Consider the following 19,257-nt stretch of genomic DNA (forward strand, 5'->3'; position numbering starts at 1 on the left):
CTCATGCACTGTTTTCGTATGAAATGCCACAGAATGCTGGGAAATGGAGACAGGAAACACCAACACCCTCAGGACTCGCCTTCATCGTAACTCTTCTACCAGTTAGATTGCTGCTAACTTTTCAGCTTACGTTTTTTGACACTTTTTGCAAAAATATTTCAAAACAATAAAGATAATTGGTAAGCAGTAATGTTAAGCAACTTTTCGGGGGACCCTTTGGGGACTCTGATTTAAAAAGAGCTTCAGTTTGAGTTTTTCTGTTGCAGGGACCTCTGTGTCAATGCCATTTTTCAATACCTAAGCTATCTGTCCCCAGCCTTACTTTGCTCTTCTTTAATGTCTGGCTATTCCTGACAGAGAAATACAATTTAATAAAAAGTATAAGTCTGTCATAAAAACTGGTGTGTCCTGAATATAAGAATACCTCTTGAATGCAACTTTATTAGTTGTGTCCTTGAATCATTAGATGTTCGGTTGCAGAAAGTAATGCGGAGTGGCATTGACGACCTGTAGGAACACTTGCACAGTGAATCCATCTTTCCATAGGACTCCTGTTGTAGTCTGGGAAACACAGCTTTGAAGGTTCTTCTTCTGTTCTTCACTGGCCTTTTTCTATTTAGGGGTTAGGGGGAAAAGGCGTCACGCTTGATTCAGGGGACGTTTGGCTGCAGAGAGCCTCACAAATACCAGGTCAGTTCATCCTGGTTGAACTTGATTCAAACTGTTTGCACTGAAATGTTCTGTTGATAACATTTCAGTCAGACAACTCGTGCAGTAGAGAATGATTTATTTCCATATTTTTTTTTTAGTTTGGCATAGGGCTCCATTCAGATACATAAAACAAAGATCTCAGTAGAAAACTTGGGGTATTAAACCAACCCTAACGGAGCCCACAGGTGGAAGCCGGGGAGGAAGGTGGGGCGACAAACGCAGCGATCGTGGAAATGGATGAAGAGGGCGTAGAGCGCACCCCTGGTTCTTAAGTAGGACGCGGAACAGGTGAGTTAATTGGGCTGAACTGCCCGCAGGGAGGAGTAACCAGGAAAACGCACTGCTGAGCTGCCTGCCTGAAATTCTCCCAAGGTCGTTCACTTTGAAAACTAGGACCACATTTTCTGAAATAATATGTTATGTCACCTTGTTCAAAATATTTAACAAAATCTGTACTGAAAAATAAATCCTTCCGGGACTGATATGGAATTCAGAGTAGCGGCGGTGTGGAAACATTTGGAATGATCCCCAGCCTTATTACAACCAAAGTCCTCATTTATGTCTTTAGGTTTGTTGGAAGTCATGTGATGTGCATCATGTGACATGCTGGAGACACACACTCAAATGTCTCCAGTGTGTTGTAACTTTAGACAACATTTGTCACCAGAGTGCTTGTGTTTGTTTGAATATTTCATCCATCCTCTACTCCTGTTTAATGCCGTGCAGGGTCACATGGCTGCTGGAGCCAATCCCATAACTTCAGGTCCAGGGCGGGTACAGACACCAGGCCACTGCACAACAACACACTCACATCTAAAGTGTCACACAGCCACTACGTACATTTAGCACATATTACAGGGATGAAACTTGGTCACATGTGAACATACATGGAAGTGAGAAAAATTGTGGTTTTTTATGTGAAATTTTCACAGATGTATCAGGAATGAACCAAGTTAAAACCACATAAGAAGTATTAATAAACCACGCTAAGAACACGTAAACCAACGTAGAACATGAACCGTGTGATTATTGTGCTGTTTATATGTAATTCATTAGAGATTAATGCATTAATTACGTCATTTCAACGTGATATGTGCGCCGTATACGTGATCTAAAAGTTATGCATCTGCTGTTAATGCGTGAAAAATGTGTTAGACAAACATGGAACGGTCGTGGAAAGACACACATTTGTGTGTGTATCTCACGAAAAAACACACAATTAAGATTTATGTAATATGTAATTTATGTAATAATTGTGGATAAATTATGTAAAATACTGCATCATTCTCAGCTGACCAAAAATTCTGAACTGCTCGAAACCTATGGAGTGATATTTCTGCCACCATGTTGCACACAAAACTTTCTAAGTTTTTTGCTCAAGATTTTTTTTTTTGCTCAATTTTTTTTTTTTTTTGCTTTGAAAATCGTTTTTTGCAAATTTTTTACGTGCGTTGTGTCAAATCTCGCTTTTGTCTTATCTTTGATTTTGCTGACTACTTTGGCCGCGACTTAGCGTGATATGACTGCCAATGGCATCGCCAAAAAGAAATTTGCATGCGTTGTCTGTCATCTCACTTTTTTCCTATCTTTGCTAAGTTAAGTTTCGGTTTGACGTGACCAAGCTGCCATCAAACAGCTGCTGATTGGTCCAGATTCTAACCAATCAAGTGTCTCTGTCTCATATTGACGGTGCTCCGAGGCAGTGTTGCCAGATTGGGCGGTTTTTGTTCTATATTTGCGGGTAAAAATGGCTTTGGGCGGGTATTCATAATTTGGGCGGTTTTAGGGTCTGTTCGGCGGGTTTTTCCCCCTCATGAATATATAATAGCGGACTACGTTAGGCTGGGTGGCTGTTAAAGTCTTATGTTCTGAAGCTCCGTGAACGCACCAGGTAGAGACGCTTAATGGGTTCTGTTATCTAACCTGTTGTTGGGGGTTTGCCGCCCGCCCCTCCTCTTAGAAGTTGCGTTGTTTAAAGGTGACACCGCGGTCGCGTGTGGGCGGAGCTACGAGCTAACGTTATGGTCTCATCGCTGCATGTCTGTGTTTATCAGTGCATGGTAGACACGGTGAATGAGGAGAGATCAGGTTTATTATTTTGAAGAGTTCTACTTGGTAATCATGTTTCCATGTTTGAGTTCATGAGATCGTCCCAGAAAGTCTCTGCTTCAACTCCCGCAGGGAAAGCTGCGTGTGAATCTGACGCCCCTGTTTCCATCTCTCTGACAGTTTGAAAAAATCTACAAAAGCTGTACATTGTTGTTTCTCCCAATCATAGATAGATAGATAGATAGATAGATAGATAGATAGATAGATAGATAGATAGATAGATATGATTGTGCTTTTAGACTGGACAGGTAGCTGTGGAAAAGCCAGTCGAGTAATATCCCCTTTCTACATCTGTGATTTGTGAATGTGTAACCATCATTCTTTTTCTTATTACTGTTGTTCATCTGATCCCAAACACGTGTGCAGCATAAAATCATATGTGCTTTAAATCTTTTATTGTTTTGTTTTAACAAACAGACCTTAAAGAAAATCACACTTTTCACTAATATTTTGCTCTGCAGGATTCACAGATTACACAGTTTATCTGCTGATGTAATGTCAGCAGATAAACTTTACAGTTTCAGGAGATCCTCAGCCATAAATTCACAAATCTGACTTCATAAAAATGAATGAATGCTAAAAAAAAAGAAAGTATGAATTTTTATGAATTATTTAAAAAATAAAAACGTCTTCATCCAAAAATGAGCGTTAAAAAGAGCTGGTTCAGCCTCTGAGCCTCGTTAGCAGACACCATGTTAGATTCACATGGCGATTTGATTGGTTAAAATCTGGACCAATCAGCAGCTGTTTGATGGCAGCTTGGTCACGTCAAACCGAAACTTAAATTAGCAAAGATAAGAAAAAAGTGAGATGACACACAACGCATGCGAATTTCTTTTTGGCGATGTCAGTGGCAGTCATATCACGCCAAATCGCGTTTAAAGTAGTCAGCAAAATCAAAGATAAGACAAAAGCGAGATTTGACACAACGCACGTGAAAAAATGTGTTTTGCAAACGCAAAAAACATTCTTGAAAGCAAAAAAAACATTTTTGGAGCAAAAAAAAAAAAATTTTGAGCAAAAAACTTAGGAAGTTTTGTGTTCAACTTAGAAAGTTTTGTGTGCAACATGGTGGCAGAAATATCACTCCATAGAAACCGAATTCACGTAAAGACCCGTTAACTGAAACCCTCGACGGACGTCTGAGCACATCGAGGAATGACGAACCCAAGAAGCACCTATGGATGACGTATATCACACATGAATCACCAAAGACTGACATATCATCATATGTGGAAAAGGCCCAAAATATATGTAGTGGCTGTGTGACACAGCCTTAAGAGACCATTGAGATAATTTAGAGTCAAGTTCAAGCTCCACACCGGAAACTCCCAGCAGGAATATTACTGTGGTAGATTGTCTTTTTGCGTTTTTTTATGTTCTTCCAGAGCAAACAAAAAACAGTAAACCCATGAATACCCAAAAACGCTCCTCTCATTTTGTTTGAGGAGCAGAGTTAGTACTTGAGTTTAGCCTTTTGGTAGCAGGATCGTATTGATTCCTATGGACCCTTCAGGACCTCATTTGAACCCAGTCTTCATAGGCGGGGTGGGGTAAGAAGGCTTAAGCCAGGTTCTGCCCGTAGACAGAGGAACCACCCTCACAGGGCGCCCATGGTCAACAAAGTGTCCAGCCGGTACAAAGCCAGTTCCTCACCTTCACCTGGAGGGAGCATATTTGGGTCATTGTCTCCTCTCCCCTTAGCTTCATTGCTCTTTACACTCACATACATTCTGGAGGCCTACACCCTCAGGATCAATGAAAGGATCTCCAAAAACGTCTTATTTACAAAATAATCCAGATGATTTAAACTTTGATGAAGAAGATTTTTAAATACCAGCTTTTTCAAAGCTAATTTTGCCCATGTGGGCTTTAGAGTTTAACAGAATTTGTACATTTCTTAATCAAATAGAACACAAACGACAGGGAAAAGGGAAATGGAGTGGGATGATGATGGACTGATGTCTTTTGCCTGTTGAGCTATGCTTCCTGTCCATGCTGCAGCCGTACTCGTGTCACGCCCAGTTGGTTTTAGAGCGCGGGCAGCAGAACGTCTGCGCTCACCAGTTTGTCTGACGGTGGGATGATGCTTTCTTGTGGAGGAGCAAAAGTCTGCAGGATCCTCTTTGCACAACGTTTTCCATGCAGCTGTGCAGCCAAACAAACGGTCACACACGGGAGTTGGATAGTCTAGAGCTGTGTTATCACATTCACTGGTGTCCACGCAGCGCTAACAATGATGAGACATGACTTTCTATATGACGGAAAACCTGTTGACCCGAAAACAAGCCATGTTCACTCTGCTTCAACCACCTTTGTTTGCTTCCAGGAAAGAAGAAACCAGTGCTCAAGCTCTCCAAGGAAGTGTTTGAGCAACCTGCACCTGCCGCAGTGTAAGAGCTTCATTCATCTCTACATCCCTCTTTACACAATCTGAGCTTTTAAAGCCCACATTCAATGATGGAAAATGTTCATATTGTGTTACTAGGAAGCTCCGTTTTTCCTGAACTCATTTGTTTCTAAACTATTAAACTTCCATCAGCTTTTTTTTAAAAATTAAAATCAGATAAAGAGATAATTGTCGATTAAAGATGATTTTAATGGTTCTGGTTAATCCGGGATCAAAGCTCCTTCACAGGATAAGATGGCAGGTCCAGGATATGAGGCTGAACACCGAAACTGTTCTAGTTCTAGAAAACCCAGATCTGTCTTTGTTTTGCTCGACCACTTTTCTGAATGAGAAAAGAAGGATGTGAAGTGGATTATGCTCACATCAGTGATCTTTCTGCACAATCTATGTGGGCTGTTGTTTCTTTGCTGATTGTAACCAAACTTGTTTTAAGTGCCTTTTTCTTCTCTTTTTTTGTCTTTCTATATGTTTTAGGCCGCCCAGAGATCTGGACTCAAAGGCTTGCGTAACAATTGGAGAAAAGGTCATTTGATTTCTTTTTCTTGGTTGTGCTTCTTTTCTTATCCTGCTCACAAATAGCCCAGTGTTTCCTGAGCCACACTGGCGCTTTGGTAAAGGGACAGTCCGCCTTAAGGAGCGCCCTTGTGGAGAGAGTGGAATGCCTTTTATTGCCCCACGGGCAATAAAACTATTGATGATTTTAAACTCATCAAATAAAAGGAAATTTCCATTGGCAGACCTGTCTGATATTTCTCCACCTGGCCTTCAGTCCGACGTCTTTCCTTCCCTTTCTTCTTGTAAAACACGCTTGTGGGGCAGCTGTGGATGTTTAGATAGTGATAAGAGCTCGGCCTCTGAGCTGTTTGTCTTGTTGCTGTGTGCGGAGCAGAAATGTGAGGTGAAGGCAGACGACCTGGAGCAGATCTGCGAGCTCGGCAGGGGCGCCTACGGCGTGGTGGACAAGATGAGGCATGTGCCCAGCGGTCTGATCATGGCTGTTAAGGTGAGCCAGCTGTTAAAGCTCATTACTCAAGAAAGTTTGTCCAGAATGTAGAGCGCTCATTTTGTTTTTGAATCTGCCAGTTTATTTGAAATACTCAAAATCCCTCATGCCTGCTTTTCTCACCCTGTCTGGGAGAATAAAACAGGAAATGTTGAAGTTGTTTGCTCTCAGAATTGTGGACTGAAGCGATGGAACAGAGAACAGAAATACTTTGGAGGCCATTGTTTCCCCCGTTGTTGTTTATTTTGTAGTTTCCCTGTAGAGCAGTAGGTGGCGGTCTTATTCTGTTGTTGTAACTGAAGCTGCAGCAGCTAAACACAGAGATCTGTGTCTGTTTTGTTATCATGAATTTATTGGATCGGACTAAGTAGGTAGTCCAACAACTGCTCAAACACAGAAGAGTGCGAGCAAAAATTGCAGCCCTGTGCAGTCACAGCTCTGAGAAGGTGCAGATCATTGCTACGCCACGTAAAGTTCCTCTCCAATCATCTTTAGGTCTGTTTTTGTCGATGACGTTTTTAGCCAAAATAAAAAATCCGAGTTGTTTTCTAAGACATAGTTTCTGCAGAGCGGCAGGAGTTCATTCAAGATTCACCTCTGAATTTTGGGTGGGACTGTTTGTGCCGAAGTAAGCCTCAGCTGATATCCCATCATCCCTCTGTTTACACTCTCTTCCGCTAGCTTACAGACCCTCACACCCCCATTCTGACATGATCAGATCTATCCATCCGTAGGGTTCTGATCCTGATTCCAGCTCAGAATAGAGCAGAGTAGGAGACTTAGGCCCCGCCCATTTCAGTTGCGTCACAAAAATGAGCTTTTTCAAACGGCCTGTTTGTATCTGCTTCTGATTCATCCTGTTTATCTAAAAATACACAGTTTTTTTTCTTCTTAATGTCCTTTATCATCAGAAAAATGCCACAAAAACGCGTTCAAAACACCAAAAAACACCATTTGCATGGGAGTGGGTCTCTAGGAGGGAAGCTAAAGAGTCAGAGAGCAAACAGGCAGCAGAAGGTTTCCAGAAGCAGACAACAGTTTTACTGACTGTGGTTTTCTGTCTGCTGTCAGAGGATCCGGGCGACAGTGAACACTCAGGAGCAAAAGAGGCTGCTGATGGACCTGGACATCTCCATGAGGACTGTGGACTGCTTCTACACCGTCACCTTCTACGGGGCGCTCTTCAGAGAGGTAGCGCTTCCTGACGCAACACCCGGAGCATTTAGAACATGCCAGCTGGAGCAAAAGGATCACTGAATAAAAACATTTGAGAAATACTTAAATACTCGAAAGAAGGACACAGTTTCTGCATGTTTCATTGTATTTATCAACAGAAGTTGGATCATATTTAGGGTTTCTATGGTTCTCTCATTGATATAAACACATGTTCATGGTTTGTTTGGATGTCAGTCTGTGTCCAGAGTTTCCCATTGGCAGCTTGTTGTAACACCAAAGTCATGGCAAACCTTCCACTAAACACAACTTTAGAGTTCATTAAACGTGTTGAAAATGAAACAGAACCAATAGCACACAACGTCCGATCAGAAGTGTTTGACGTTCTGTCAGCAAATGTTTTTTTAAAATAAGAAATTTAGTGTCAGAGAGTTATTGAGTCACGCCTGATGGTTGTTCGCTCCGGTTCATCTTCTTCCACTTTAACAGAGTTTGCACAATTTTAAAGCTTTTAAAACATTGTTGTTAGAACAAACTTATAGATATATAATAACATTTAAAAATTTCTCCAAGTTTTTGAGAAAGTTTTGTGTTCATTTTGTGTTATTTTAGACCTAAACAACAATGAGAGGATCTCAGAGTCTGCATGAATGGCAGAAGTTGCAGACACCAGAGCCAAGAACTTTACCTTTCCTTTTTAGGAACTTTCTTTCTTCCTGTTCCGGTAAACCCAGAGACACAGACATGAAGGACATTTTCTGCATCATTATGCTTAAGCATGTCTCACATCGGATGTAAAGTATATTTCTATAAAAGCTTTAGGGATGCCCATAGGGTGGATAATCATCGTAATGCAGCTGAGGGGATTCAAACTCTTCACCTGAGGAAAGTGACATGAGTAAAAAAAGATGAGAAGAAATTCTGCTTCTTTAAAATCAAAACGGTGTTTAGACCGTTAAAAAAAGGGAGACCCAAGAAGCTCTGTAATCAGATTACTTTTGTGATGCAGGTCACCACAATCCACTGCTGCTTCTTCCATCCTGCGGATACAAAATAGCTCCAATGTTTCCTGCAGCTGTGAGGAAATGTTCAGGATTTCCCTGTGCCACTCTCACACTTGGAGAGTCCGGCCTTCCTCGTTCAAACTCTTTTCCGATTCGGGGTCCTGATCTCATTCGTCTCGTGTGTGTTGCCAGGGCGATGTGTGGATCTGCATGGAGCTGATGGACACCTCTCTGGACAAGTTCTACAAGCAGGTGATCGAGAAGGGCCTGACCATCCCCGAGGACATTCTGGGGAAGATCGCCGTCTCGGTGCGTTGGCTCGCTGAGAGACATCAGCGATTGCAGCTTTAGCTTGTCCCTTCAAAGGCTCCATGCGTCTGGACACCGTTGTCTTCTCATTAAGGAGCTCTGTCGTTACAGATAGTAAAGGCTCTGGAGCATCTGCACAGCAATCTGCAAGTCATACACCGAGGTAAGAGCGGAAAGACTCTCCGATGGGGTCTCACTTCTTCCTTTAATGACTCTTCTGATGTTAAAGCAAGATTCTGTCTGAGATGCAAACGCATTTAAGGAGAAACACTGCAGGCTTTTTGCAGATGTTTTTGGGATGTTTGTTTTTGGGATGCCAAGCCTCGGATGCAGCAAAGATCCTTTAGATATGAGGTGTTCCACATTGCATCCTTATGTGTTAAAGAGTCCATTATCTGCATCTATAGGCAGACACTAATACAACAACTAAGCTATTAGTTAGTTAACACAAAAGCATTCTATATTTACCTAACCCTCTACCCAGGGTGCTTTGCAACAAAAGAATCCCTTCCAGAGGTTATGGTAAATGGTGTATACTTATAAAGCGCTTTTCCACGCTCTTTCAAAGACCCAAAGCGCTTTACAGTCACAGTCCCATTCACCCAGTCACACACACATTCACACACACATTCACACACTGGCGCCAACCTTCCGTGTTCAATGTCTTGCCCAAGGACACTTCGACACATGGGCGTGCAAGGCGGGAATCGAACCTGCAATATTACGATCAGGGGTCGACCGCCCTACCGCTGCACCACGGCCGCCCCATTACCATTGGTTATGTTGTAAGTTGTGTGTTTAAAAAGGCACTTTGTGTGTCTTCTCTTCAGACGTGAAGCCCTCCAACGTGCTGATCAACACTCAGGGTCAAGTGAAGATGTGTGACTTTGGCATCAGCGGCTACCTGGTCGACTCGGTGGCTAAAACCATGGATGCGGGCTGCAAACCGTACATGGCGGTAAGCAGGAGGAAACCGCCACGATGGTGGGAGTCACAATCAACCCCCAGCAGGAGAAAGATGAGCATGAATGACACGTGCTCGTTGTGTGAGAGCTGTGCACGTGACAAAACTAGACCCCGGTCCAGTGCACCAAAAGCTGCTCACGGCACAGGCAGCATCAGCGTGGTGGGCATGTGGGAGAAACGACGGAATAAGTCAACTGATTTTGAAAATATTCATAAAGAAAAAATGTTTTTTAACTAGTTCAAGAGATGGTTTTATGAAACAATTGAGCTGTGTGAGTTTTTGGGTCCAGATTAGCAGTTTGGGGAAAAAAAAACCCCGTCTCTGAGTGATGTCATGTCCTGCAGCCGGAGAGGATCAACCCGGAGACCAACCAGAAAGGCTACAACGTCAAATCTGACATCTGGAGTTTAGGAATCACAATGGTAAGTCATCACAGAGGAACAGAACACGCTAAAGAGCAGCAAACACGTTCAGCTGTTTTACAGGAGATATTTGGCTAAAAAGAGATTTTCCTTTTTTTTTAAGGCATTTGATGTTGGAACGTTCATTTCTAAACCATATTTGGGATTGTTGGGATATTTAAGCAGGAATTTCCACTTATTATGAAGAGGAATAAACCACGTTTACACCCCGGTCTGGGTGAATACTCCATTCTGATTGGCTGCTGGGTGTGGATTAAAAAGAGATAACGCACAGTGATAACCGCACCCCTAAAAAAGTAGTTCTGGTCACGTAGCTTAAATGTTCTGTGTTACTGCGCTGGCTTCTTTAAAACAAACTTTTTCTTCATCATCTGGACAACAACAAGCGTTAAGAAAAAACTTTCTCTCTGAACTGATGCTTTATTAAACACATGGGGATCATCAGATGTTACTTCCTTTGCCGCTGCAGTCGAGGTTGGTGCCGGCTGAGCCGGCAAAGGGGCGCACCACGCAACAAAAGTCCACTTTTTGTGTAAAAAGCGATCCAAACCAAACAAATAACAAGAATAAAGGACTAAAACTGGTTGAATATTTATTTGTTTTGTAAATGACTGTGGCATAAGTGGGTTAATGGCTTTTTAAAGTATGCATTATCAGAAAGGAACGCATGACGTGGAAGCCTGAACCATCCGACGCGTCGGATGGTTCAGGCTTCCACGTCATGCGTTCCTTTCTGATAATGCACATTTCGTTGCCCATTCTGTTGTAATTTGCTGTCTGCAAATGAAAGAGTCACATTTCATGTCTAGAAACTCTGATTCCAGATAAATAAAACACAAACAGGTGAATAATTCTGGTATTTTCTGAAACTTTTTTAAAGTTGGGAATTTAAAAAAAAGATAAAAGTTTTCTCTGATGTGAAAAACAGAACAGGGGCGCACCGTTTCCAGTATTTAGAAAGACATGTCACTCGCAAATCTTTCTGTTTTCTTTCATCAAATAGCAGTTGTCATTGACCGTTTTTGTCAACGAAAACGTGGTGAATTCTTGCTGAGCAGATCTGCGTTCCGCTGTCCTGCGAGTGACTTTTCTTCCCCCCCGGCCTTCCCAGATCGAGTTGGCCATCCTGCGCTTCCCGTACGAGTCGTGGGGAACGCCGTTCCAGCAGCTGAAGCAGGTGGTGGAGGAGCCGTCGCCTCAGCTTCCTGCCGGCCAGTTCTCCCCAGAGTTTGTGGACTTCACCTCGCAGTGGTGCGTCTTTGTCTGCTGGCCTCAAGTTTCCCATGATGCTCTGCTTCTGGAATGAGATTCCGGACGGGTCCTCATTTTTGCTTCTTCATCAGAACTTATTCCTAATGTATAATTAGCAGGAGTATTTTTTAGTTTGATCTTACTAATATAGAAGGAATTCAAATCCAACTCTAGACCTTTGCTGCGTTTCCTCTGAAGCGCCATCAGATGTTATCTTGGATGACGCTGGTTCTTGCACGCTGAGACTGGACTGCGTCTGCCTGGTTGCAGACTTTTGCAAAGGCATATTTACTGGCAGGCAGAGCTGGAGTTTCTGTTTCATCTGTCTTCAGATGAAAATTATCCATAAACTTTATTTGTATTGCACCTTTCAAGATAAAAATCACAAAGTGCTTCACAGTAAAACACAGGAAAAAAAAAGAATTAAGAAAAAAGCAGTTTTAAAAAAATGTTTTTAGCTGCTGTGTTAAAGAAAACACTGAGTCTGCAGATCTGAGGCTGAGAGGAAGGCAGTTCCAGAGGGATGGAGCCACTGCTGCAAAGTCTACAACAACCAGCAGACCCTGGTCACATGACCTCAGGGACCTGCTGGGAGTGGACGGCTGCACACGGTCTTTTATGTAGACCGGTGCTTGGCTGTTAAGTGCTCTGTATACTATGTTTTTTTGCTTAAACGTGAAGATGGAGTTGCAGTAATCAAGACGAGAAGTTCTAAAAATGTGGATGAGCATCTCTATCTCAGAACGCGACGCGGACTCAGTTTGGCAATGATTTTAAGATGATAAAAACAAGAGTGAACAAGTGACCCAACATCAAGGGATAAAACCGGGTCTGGGGTCACCCCGAGGTTCCTGACAGACGGCTTGATAGAGGAAGCAAGGGGACCGAACCACTGCAAGGGGGGGAGGCAACTGTCAGGAGCACAGACTAAAACCTCAGTTTTGGCTTCATTTAGTTGGAGAAAGTTCTTATTCATCCAACTCTTGACTGAATCCAGACACCTCCGTAAAATCCTCAGTATTTTAGAAACATCCTGGGCTTTAAAAGACACATAAAGCTGATGAACTCTTTATGAACGCCTCTGGAGGCTCCACGCCGGCTCGGCTGTTTACTGACGGTTATGAAACAGTGACTGAATTCAGGGAAATGTCTTTTTTCCCCCTTGCAGCTTGAGGAAGGTCTCCAAAGAGCGGCCGACGTACACAGAACTGATGGTGAGTCTTTCTTTGTGTTCTTCTCTTGTAATTTGGTTAAGCTGACACTAGGGGGCGCACCAATGCCTCTACTTTTTAGGACTTCTACTTCACGTCACAGAACCCTGGCACTCCGATTCTCAATAATGTGTGGTACAAAAATAAAAAAGCATGCACCTGCAGAATAACACAATGACTAAATACACAGCGAGAGTAAATGTGGAGGTGATGTTTCAGCTGTGAAGGTCCTTTTCTGTCCTCAGAGTGAGCCAGGTCCAAAGACAAACTGTGATCTCCGTCAGAGGCATTGAAATGCACAGGAAGACACAAACATTACCGAGTCTGAGGTCGGACCAGAAACAGAGAATAAACGAACTTGAAAACATGAATCCACATAAAAACAGAACCTGTCAACGCGCCGGTCCCGTCTTTGCAACTTTTCTCAGACGACCAGGAGAATCACGGCCACCATCGCCTCTGCTAGGACGACAGTCAGTTCTCCATGACGTCCCTCTCATAGCCCAGTGACCCATGAATGGGGCTGATAAGGTTCTGGGTCAGTCAGTGTCACGACTGGACTTTATTTGTTTTAATAATGCATGTTAAACCCATAGGCTAAATCACTAAAATCGCAGAAAAAGATAAAAAATAGACCAAATAAATATCATAAAACAACCAGAGACATCAATTATTAAAAGTTTTCCCAAACCTTTGATACACGTTAGAAGACGAGCTGTTAAAGTGCAGCAGGCAGCAGTGAAGAAGTCCAGGTGAGGACAGGAAGACAGAAAATAGTAAGGCAGCTGCTGGTGTTGTTGGCTCATGGAGGCCAAAGCAGCAGCAGGAGTCAGGAGTCAGTCTTCATGTTCCTCAGAAAGTTGAGATCTGACTGCACACGGCGGGATTTTCAGAGATGTGAACCAGACGGGATCTGCGCCTCAGGTTGGACCACATCAGGAACTGGTTCCTCTCTGAGCGTTTGAGGCGGTTCCCCAGGCCCGACGATGCCAGAATGGGCCGAATGTCGGCGTAAAATGCAGTTCTGAGAGCTTTTGTTTGTCTTCAGACCCGTCCGGAACCACCAGAACCTTGTTGTTCTGTCAGATTGCATCCCCTCCCGTTTGTGACGCTTTCATTTTGACCTTCTCCCCACAGCAACACCCCTTCTTCACTTCGCACGACGCCAAAGAAACCGACGTGGCGAGCTTCGTGAAAGTCATCTTGGGGGACTGAGCTGTGCGCTTGGACCCGATGAAAAGAGAAATAATTGACCCACACCCCCCCAACCCAACCCCCCAACCCCCCACCCCCCAGAGGCAAATCTCACCAGAAGCCCGTCCCACCAGAGCTCCTTCCCCTCTGCGGCGAGGGGGGAGAGTGGCGGGGGAGACGGCTGCCTCAACAACTGAAGGTGTCCGTATGCCAAACTTCCCCCCGTGACCACTTTCCGTTTCTGCACCCACCCCTCAAGCGTCAACAGTGGGGGCTGACCACCCGGCCCCCCCTTAGAGTTCTGTTCATCCTGCTGAAGCGTGAGCTTGCAGAGGTTAGGGGTGTGTAGAGATTCATATGATAGTGCTATGTGTGTGTTATCTGCATTTTGCCTCCTGCGCCAACATACGGACCGACTGCATGAACAGAACAGAACCGGCAGGTTCTGGCGGCCAGAGAGGATCGGTTTACGGAACGGATCACGGACTCCAGGTCGCCTGCTGGTCACCAATGGGTACTGCACAACCGCTTTTCCTTGATTGCATTGGAGAGCTTTCAACACGGCATAGGCTCTTGTCTGCCTGTGTGTGTGTGCACGTGTGTGCACGTGTGTGCTCGTGGGGCGCCATACAGGCTGTTTTACGGATCTATCTTAATTACTGTTATTGGGTTGTTTCCGGTTTTTAGGACGTCTTTTGTGCTGGTGGTTAAAATGAAGCAGTGTTCATATTCAGTAATACTGCAGTGAAAAATCATCAAATCCTGTTTTCTTTGTCTATTACATTTGGTACTACCTTAAAAAAAACATCAGTTGGAACAAATGGAAAATCAGAAGGACTTTCATAATAATGAAATCTCTCATTAAATCGCGATGGAAAAACGGCATGATGGGTAAACAAAACCATCACATTACATGCCATAAACCTTAATATATAGATGTCAGAGCACATGGACAGGCTGAAGAACTGAAATGTCCTTTTTTGTTTAAAATTGTTGGGATCAGACTCCTGAACAGATCTGACAGATCTAAAAGGATCTGTTCCTCCCTGATGTTTGTAAAACTCGTTTTCTGGAGTATTTCTGGGACGGTTCGATCCCGCCGGTGGCGTGGAACTCCAGTGAAACTACAAAAGTGCCCCGCCGCCCCGCGTAGCCTCACCTAAGCGGTCTGTGTGCCTCTGTCTGTCTGGGGGGACAAGAGGGTCCATGTCCTCCCCATCATCTGTTCTGAGCCAATCAGAAGCCTCTCCACTTCATGAAAGGAACTGGATGTTGTTACTTTTAATGTTATTACTTTGTTAATTATTCTTATTGCTTCGCTCCAGATTTCTCCTCCCAGACTAATTAACTGCAGTTCCTCTTATTTATTATGACTGTGGTCTCCCTCTGGAAACCATCAGAGACCTTATTGTGCGTTTGTGTGGGTTTTCTTGTTTTGTTTGTCCTCTGGCTCAAAAATGCTTTTCACCTGGACTTTGCAGCCTTCAATGTGCCTGGACGTGTGAATCATGTGGCGTGGAGGAGGAGGAGGAGGCCGGGTCAGCCGCCTCCCCCTCCCCGTGTGCCGCACGGTGTCATAAACGCTGCTGCTTTGTGTCGCTCTGCTGCTTCGGCTGCAGAGCGCTCCTCTTCGTCGTTGTTGTGTTGCTGCTCTGCGTCTGGTTGGTTTCTGCTGGCGGTTCCTGAGGAAGGTGTGCGGGTAACCCCGGTTTGGGTTTAAAGGGGGACCTGGAGGTCTTTTAAACTAACATGAAAGGACTCGTGTCACTAGTGAGCATCTCTTTAAAGATGCTCCTTACCTGCAAAAACACCCATTTCGATTTTTTTGGGTGAGAAATTTTTAAATAAAAAATATGCAAGCTACACAACCAAATTGTAGTGAGATTGCGGGCAGTTCTTTAGTTTTTTTTTTCTTTTTTTACCTCTAAAAAGATAAAAAATGTGAACGCTCAGAGGAGTTAATGATGTTTTTGCCACTTCCTCTGCACTTATAGTTTCCATTGCATTTGAATTTGTTTCATTTAGAATTTTACTTTCTATATTTCATGTTTTATCTTTATTGAGATTTTTTTCTGCCCTGTGTTGGACTGGCGAGCTGTCCAGGGTTAGTTCCGCCTTCTCGCCCCTCATTTCGACCCCGTGACCCCGACTGGGAATGAAGCGGGTTTAGGAAATGAATGGAGGGATTCTACTTCCCTTATTTTTGTGCAGTTATTTAATGTTTTGATTTCAATTGCTCAAAAAGCTTGCAGGGAAATGTGAGAAAAGGTGAAGCTGTGAGACACTAGGGCATAAGTGAGCTTTAAAAATGTTCAGGCCTTAAGGTGGACTCCCTGGCCTTAAGGTGGACTCCCCGGTCTGTTACCACGGAAACCCCCATTGTGACATGGACAGGTGTGGTTTCTGACTCTTGTGCGTTTGGGAAAAAGTCGAGATTCCTTCAGATCTGGTAGAAGACGGTGAGGATCTTAGAAAACGGGAAGCAAATCCTCAAACCGATTGGATGTCATAGACTTTAGGAGCATATCCAGGATTGGCCCTTCAGCAAACTGCACGCCTCTGCTGAGAAACGCCGTGGGGCGCGGGTTGCCGACCTGCTCGTCGATTGGCTGGACTCCCACGGCCTTGACCCCGCGCCGCTCATGTAGGTGTTGCCGTCGGGCTCCGCCTCTCGTCCCGACATCATCGTGATGTTCAGAAAAAGGGCTCCTTCATTTCCGTCTCTGCAGCAGGAACTTTGCTAAACAATCCTGCCACTATCCGGCGTCTTTTTCCTAGTTGACCAGAGAGGAGACCAGATTCCTTTATTTTAAACCGACCCTTAAACTGATCCAGTGACCAGAACCAGACCAGAACCCTTTAATGGGCAGCAGTAGCCCCTGTGTGTTGGTTCAAGTGCCTGGATGTGGGTTTGTGGGCTCGTACTTGGAAACACTTCTGATTGTGATGCCTAAACACCGTTTTAGTCCTTGGGTTCCTTTCCTGGAAACACGGCGTGTTGCTCTGACGGTTTTGCACGACACCTGGGAGCCGTGTCACAGACGCACAACGGGATTGTGTTTCTGTGCTTCAGTCGAGGAAAGCAGTAAAAGCCGTAAAGCTGCGGTGTGAGTCTGAAAGGCCGTTAACGGAACCTCCTGGTCTTTGGAAAACAGCGAGAAGGCTGCTCAGCAGTGCCCCTGGTGGTCAGAAGCGGTACGGTTGCCTGAACATGAAGCAGCACCAAAAGTAAATGAAGGTAACCGTCGTCGTATCAGCAGTTCATTTCTCAACTCATGAAGCCAAATTTAAGGAAAAAAAATCTGTTTTCTTCATTTAAACGCAAAAAAATAACTTGTTTTGTTAATAAACTTTATGTTTTTCCCATTTGGTGCCCCAAATAGTGACATCTAGAGGCTGAAATTGTAAAATACAACCTAGATTCTACAAAAATTAAATAATATTAAATCCTTCTAATGGAAAAAATAAACCTTTACCTCTTTTGGACAGTTTTGTGCAGATTAAAGTAATGTAATGGTTTCAATTCATCATAGACTGTTTCTGAGAAAACAGTCAGGGTTTTACATAACACACTGGAGCAGGAAAACTGTCTCTCAAACTCTGCATTTTACTTTTCCTTTTGCTGGCAGCAGAACTGTCTAGATGTTTCGTCATGGTGCCTCAATCCAAAAAAACATGCAGAGACTTGCATCTTTACTGAAGCCATTCATTCTTGCCAAATATGCAATGAAGACAAGATGGCGACTTCCACTCAGGCTCTGCAGCGCGCTGACATATTAATGTGCAGAAAAACTGTGCAGACTTTGCTCGCCCCAAACGCAAACGCACAGGTTTATGCGGGAATACGGCCTCGACACCCGACAGGGTTCACTCCAAAGCGGAGACCGGCCTCTGCTTCCTAAGTTCTTGTCGAATGGTATCATCAGGATTGGATGTCTTGATTGAGATTTGAACAGAAGCCTTTGGTTCTCACCCTGCATCTCCTGCAGAAAAACTTAAGATTGTTTGGAACAGCAGCAGCTTTCCACAAACGTGCTTTAGAACCGTGCTCCATCTTTGACTCAGATCCCCTTCATAGGACTGTCAGAACACCGAGACATGCAGAATCAGACGTGTTTGGCGTCGCCAGCCCTGGTAGAGATGCAGCCTTCTTTGCAATGCTTTGTAAAATAGTCAAAGGCAGGAGTGCAGATCTGCGCTTCCTCTGCGCGGCTGAAGGAAAAGTCCTGATTTAGTCGCTCCTCAAGGTCAAAGCAGACTGCAGGACGCCTCATCATCAGACCAACCAGCAGATTATCCATATAAGTTGATAAGTATTTCAAATCGAACTCGTTTTTTTTCTTTCTTTTCTATTGTTTGCCGCTCTCCTCGTGGCCGTCACAGTCGGCGAACTTTAAGTCCTTTCCCTAAATTGGAAATGGAAAGGTTTGGTTCAGGAAACCCGGATGATTGGACTCCTGTGTGTCTGCGTGTGGCTCAGCACATGCGTGTCGTCTTCGTGGTTTCTTGTCAGCTTGCACGTGCGTCTGGTTGCATCCTGCCCCCCCCGCCCCACTATCAGCTGGTCACAGGAAGTGGAAACCTGCCGTTTGAACCGGTGAGCGGCTAACGACAGACCGGCACGTCTTCTGGAGGATTCTTTATCACTGGCAGCGTGACACGAGTCTGGGAGAGAAACTCCGCTCAAAGATTTCCAGTAGCCTCCATGTTGGGAGGGGGGCGCCTCTGGCCCCCTCCGGACAGACAGCAGAGTTTTTCCACCTCTGTCCTTTGTGAACGTCCCCCATGCTGCGACCTGTGACCTGTGGAGCTTGTCTGACGGTGAACTGCTGGTAAACGCAGCTCTTTGTGACTTCTGGTGTTGCGGTGTTGTGCTCCCTCAGCCCGCCTGGGGGTGGGGGGGGGGGTGGTGTCCAGATGTGTTACTTTACATGGAAGTGGCTCTTTTTCTGTTGCTGTCTGGAGAACGTTACCATGGCTACGACTCCATGGGAAGTGAAGTTCTCGGTATATTTCCGCGTCCTCCTCTGCTAAAGACTGAAGACTGTTCACTTAGAGCTCATCTGAATTTCTAGAATATTTTAGCTCAACCAGATTGTGTGCAATTGTAACGATGGAAATGAAATAAAAAAAGAGGTATTTTTACACAAACCGCTTCGTGTGTGCTTTGTTCCATCCAGCAGAGCTTTTTGCCTCCCCAGGACAGAGGACTGCTCCCCCTGCAGCTCTTCCCCAGACTCTGAATGAATCCCAGTCATGGCTCCAAACAGAACCGGTTTGTCGTGTGCTGGATGTGAGGAACTTCTGCTGCCGCTGCAGACCAAGTCTGTTTCTACTGAACCATGTTTGTGAGCAGGACGGGTTCTTCTTCTCGGGGAAAGTTTGTCTTTAATGTGTGACCTGTGAGAAGTTTTTCACTTGTGAGCGATCATTACCACTGAACAACTGAGAACCTATTGTTCCATTTCAAAGCTCTGTATTTAGACCGTCTTT

At 44.4% G+C, this 19,257-nt stretch overlaps 1 protein-coding gene across 1 annotated transcript in view; it reads left to right on the forward strand.

Annotated features, from left to right (window-relative positions):
* LOC101163933 (dual specificity mitogen-activated protein kinase kinase 6) overlaps nt 1-18,915 on the forward strand; it is a 44,340-nt gene extending 25,425 nt beyond the window's left edge. Inside the window, exons 2-12 of the mRNA XM_023949369.1 lie at nt 5,150-5,213; nt 5,705-5,753; nt 6,120-6,233; nt 7,305-7,424; nt 8,603-8,719; nt 8,831-8,882; nt 9,550-9,677; nt 10,031-10,108; nt 11,220-11,359; nt 12,528-12,573; nt 13,708-18,915. Of these exons, the coding sequence (XP_023805137.1) occupies nt 5,150-5,213; nt 5,705-5,753; nt 6,120-6,233; nt 7,305-7,424; nt 8,603-8,719; nt 8,831-8,882; nt 9,550-9,677; nt 10,031-10,108; nt 11,220-11,359; nt 12,528-12,573; nt 13,708-13,785 (986 nt within the window). The 3' untranslated portion in view covers nt 13,786-18,915. The remainder of the gene's footprint in view (nt 1-5,149; nt 5,214-5,704; nt 5,754-6,119; nt 6,234-7,304; nt 7,425-8,602; nt 8,720-8,830; nt 8,883-9,549; nt 9,678-10,030; nt 10,109-11,219; nt 11,360-12,527; nt 12,574-13,707) is intronic.
* The last annotated feature ends 342 nt before the right edge of the window (nt 18,916-19,257 follow it).

Source organism: Oryzias latipes, chromosome 19 (genome assembly GCF_002234675.1).
Source record: "Oryzias latipes chromosome 19, ASM223467v1".
Taxonomy (NCBI): Eukaryota; Metazoa; Chordata; class Actinopteri; order Beloniformes; family Adrianichthyidae; genus Oryzias; species Oryzias latipes.